This window comes from Orycteropus afer, unplaced genomic scaffold (genome assembly GCF_000298275.1).
Source record: "Orycteropus afer afer isolate SDZICR_OR568_19922 unplaced genomic scaffold, OryAfe1.0 scaffold00365, whole genome shotgun sequence".
NCBI lineage: Eukaryota > Metazoa > Chordata > Mammalia > Tubulidentata > Orycteropodidae > Orycteropus > Orycteropus afer.
In genome coordinates, this window is record NW_006921952.1 from 2,925,842 (window position 1) to 2,930,366 (window position 4,525).

The 4,525-nt window shown below is 41.2% G+C and overlaps 1 protein-coding gene across 1 annotated transcript in view; it reads right to left on the minus strand.

The window, feature by feature from the left end:
- The window catches only part of EXOC4 (exocyst complex component 4), a 1,013,282-nt gene that overhangs the window by 829,736 nt on the left and 179,021 nt on the right, over positions 1–4,525 (minus strand). Inside the window, exon 6 of the mRNA XM_007952929.1 lies at positions 2,041–2,215. Within this exon, the coding sequence (XP_007951120.1) occupies positions 2,041–2,215 (175 nt within the window). The remainder of the gene's footprint in view (positions 1–2,040; positions 2,216–4,525) is intronic.

Sequence of the window (4,525 nt, forward strand, 5' to 3'; positions counted from 1 at the left end):
GATCCACAGTCAAATTCCTCTCCATATTTAACAAAGCAAAGGTAAGCTTCTTTCTGGTATTCTCTGCTTTCAGTCAAGATCTGTCTGTTCAGTAACCACATCCCTCATTCCACATCCTCTTCTGAATCCAGCTGGAATTTCTGGCAGTTCCCTGCTGCTGTACTGCTGCAACCGTTTTTGAATCAACTTCAGGAAAATTTTACCTGCATGCAATGTTAATGATATCGTTCATTAATCTCCACATTCTGTTGGATCACCTTTCCTTGGAATGGGCACAGAGACGTACCTCTCCTGCTCAGCTGGCCAAGTATCATCTTCCAAATTTCTTGGCCAAGCAAGACACAAGGAAGTTAAATAACCAACCTCTGAGCCACAAAGACATTTTATTCAATATACAAATATTCATCAAGTACCTAATACAGGCACATGGTTATTGACACAGCAGTAAAGAGAACTCAGAGAATACAGGTCCAAACCATATTCTTTCTGTTCTACCAGAAATAAAGCAACAGACTGCACCAAAATCTGTCTAATGAATGAGTAACCAAGAATCAATCATTGAACTCACAAGGAGCAAGCTATGCTCTCAGAAATAACTGCAATTTACATTCATGATTTATTTTTTCCTCCAAAGACTTTTATTTGCCATGCAAACAGTACAGAGTTACATTTTTCAATTTCCTACATATACTTAATTTTCTTCATATTAGGAGGAACTAGCTAATCAAGTAACTTCTATTTAACTATGTCAAACTTCCTTCAGCTAATTCTTACTTTTACTTCCACCTTTTCACTGGCCAATCAAGTATATTCTCCTCTCATGGCATAGTGCCTAAGGCATCTGACTGCTAACCAGAAGGTTAGTGGTTTAAACCGACCAGCCACTCCACAGAAGGAAGACTGGGAAACCTACTTCTATAAAGATTTATACCTCAGAAACTCAAAAGGGGTCGCTGTGAGTCTGAATCAATTTGATGGCAGTGAGTTTGGGATTTTTTTTTTGTTTGAGTACTTACAGAGAAAAATCTAATTCTATTTCTAAATACTATCTCAGCAATTTCATACAAAACAACAATATCATTCTTGTAATCTTAGAATAAACTAATCAGAATGATCCATTTATATCTCATAGATTTATTCCTATTTTCTTAACCTGTTATTTCACTCAATATATGCAAAAGTAGACAGCTGGGATATGGTCAGTAGAATTAAGCTGTATATATGTTTATAAACAAACAAACAAAAAAAAATGTTTATAAAGGGAGCTCTGGTGGCATAGTGCCTAAGGCATTTGACTGCTAACCTTTAAAAGGCTAGCAGTTCAAACCCATCAGCCACTCCTCAGAAAAAAGGATGGGCAATCTATTTCCATAGTGATATGACCTCGGAAGCCCAAGGAGGGGTCGCTATGAATTGAAGACGACTCAACAGAAGTGAGATTGTTTTGTTTTGTTTTGTTTTTAATGTTTATAAAATGGTGTTTATTTTGTTTTTAATGTTTATAAAATGGTGTTTAAGAACACGGTAATGTTTACTATCTCAGTATTTAACTAATTTCACTAACTTAAAGTACATTACAATAGACAAACCAAATATTATAATATCATTATTACTATACTGTAACAGCATATTGAGAATCTGTTCTTATTTACAACGTGTAGCCCTCAAAAAAAGACCTCTGGTGGTGCAGTGGTTAAACCGTTTGGCTGCTAACCGAAAGGCCAACAGTTTGAACCCACTAGCTGTTCTGCAGAAGAAAGATGAGGCATAGGCTTCCAGATTTACACCCTTGGAAACCCAGTAGAACAGTTCTACTGATGCCATAGGTAATTGACTCAGTGGTGCAGGTTTCATTTAGTTTGGCCAAAAACAAAGTTTCAGACCTCTGGTAGAAGTTCACAACATGAGCAGAATCACCTTTCAACGGAAGCACTGCCTTTTCAACCTGTTCATGATTCTTAAAGTAAAAGTTCAAGTGCTCTTCGTCACAATTTTATGATGCTCTGAGTCAAGAGGACACCCTTCACCAAAGCGCCTTACCTGCAGGACATCCTGGATCTTCACCCACACGTCTGCCATGTCGTACAGTTTGACCTCTTCCTGCTGAGTCAGGGAAGGGCTGACAGTCTGCTGCAGATACCCCAGGACCACAGAGTGTGCGGCAGCTACCGCGTTAAACTTGTCAAACAGTAACTCCAGCAGTTCTAGAAGTAACCTAGTGGTGAAAACAGCAGTAATAATAATAATAAATGGAATTCATACTCACACATGTATGCAGTGTCAACACACGTAGTTAACAGTGGCCTCCAAAAAAAAATAAAATAAAGCTAAGTTGCAAACTACGATGCTAAATGTTAGCATAAATGGTTAAGTTTGATTTCAAACAGCTGCACGAGCTAAAAAAAGGTTTCTTAGCTTATCTGAGCCTCAGTTTCATCTGCTATTAAGTTGAAATGATACAAAAATTTAAAATCCAATTGTAAAGAACCCAAACCAGTAAGAGCAGTTCAATAAGCATCTGTTTCTCCTTTCACTTATTTCAGTGATCACCTGGCTGGCACAGTTCAGATGTTACAGCGAATATGCTAACCCTTGACAATACTATGCACTCTGGAAAGGCTACTCAACTTTCAGTCATAAAAAGCTGAGCTTACTATCGTTCAAAGGCCTAAGTGGCCTGAAAAAACACACACGTGCCAAGCCGTCTGACTTTCACCACAGGGAGCATCCATATGATCCCATTCATCACAGTCAGATATGCTGGACACATATTATTACATCTGCTTTATGTACCCAAGGACACAAACTGGGGTTGCAAGGGAGCTGGGCCTAGAACAAAAGTTGATTTCGTCAATGCATTGAGTCCCCTACCTCTCCCTACAGTTCTAGAACGTAAATGTGTATTCAGAGACGGCTCAGGGCTTTATGCCATGTAGTGACCCCTCAGCCACTGAGCCTTCCTGGGTCACTCCTCAGTCAGCCATCCACCTTCTCCTCTGAACTTGCTCAGGACTTGACCCCACCTTGAAGGAATTTTTCATACATATTAATAAATGTTCAAACAGTCATCCCGCCTTCTCCGTTACCAACTTTTCAGCATAGGCCCTGCCTCAGATGCCTCCAAATACTTCAGACCTGAATGAATGATGCCTGTAACACGACCCACCACCAAAAGTCTTAGAATGTGTACTTTATTCTATATGTGTGGCTCTCAAGGTCTACCAAAAAAAAAATCATTGTCAAGTCCAATTCTGACTCATCCTAAAACAGAAAGTAGAAAAAGCAAGAAAGCTTGTCAGCAGTTTCAATTAATAATATTTTACTGCCACAAATAAGAGGTTATAATTGCAATCACATCAAAATGGACAGCATAGTATCTATCCCTATGGCTTCCTTACTGCCCAATTATCACAATTAATGTGCCGATGAGACAGCCATAACTATCTGATGATAAAACCCTAATACCTGACACTGTAATTTAGATGAGACCCAATCAACAGAAATTCACAGCACACTCCCAGTCCAGAAAGTGGGTAACCTGAAGATGACACGTTCTATCTATAAACAGGGCCCGTCCTGCCCTCTCTGAATGATATCTTCAGTTTCTGTATCACTTAAAGGTGGGCTCTCATTTCTACGCATGCATGCCTCAAACAACTCTCCTCCCCCACCTGTTATCTGAGAACCACCCAAGTGTCAGCAGACGGGAGCAAAGCACAGCAGTGTGTGTCTAGGCATGACGGCAGATTATCCAGCGGCGGTGGACAATCTGGAGAAAATGGTTAGCCGGCACCACACACGGTGAGGAACTGAGGAAGCAAAGTTTCTGCTTTCTGAATAGAGATCCGTGCTGAGTGTAAAGCCTGTGTTCCAAGTACCCATCCACAGACCAGAATCTATTTTTCAGAGGCACACAGCAAACTAAGAAAAACTAAGAAAAAAAATAAGAAGAGAATGTCCTCAGAATGCTTTGTTCAAGTAAAATGTGGAGATAATTTATGTGTTCACAGTTTTAAACTTTCTACCCTTTTCACAAGGCTAAATTTATTGAAGTTTATATTCTTTGGACTCTTCTGGTAGGAAATCGTAGCTGTTTTCTGTCAGAATGGCAGCCGTGTTGCCAAATGTCCTATGAGATACCAGCAGAGCTTCACAGCCTTTTGTTGTAACCCCGATACTTTTGGACTATCGCTCCATGACATCCGGAAGCCCAGAGCATGCTGGCCAGGGCCCAACCTCCCTGTGGCATGAAGTTCCAGGCACAGTCCTGCCAACCAGCACCAAGGACGGACACCTGGAGGCTGCTGCGTTCCGGGCCGCACACCCGGTCTCACAATGTCGAGGCCAGGTTAGTAAAACCACAGCAGCCCCGTCCCAGGACAGCACTCCACTCCATCCAGAAAAGGCAGCGGAGGAGCCAAGTTTTAAGGCAGGACCCAAGGCACCTCTTGTTGTTGTTATGTGCCGTCGAGTCAGCCCTGACTCATAGCGACCCCTCCTTGGGTTTCCGAGGCAGTATCACTAC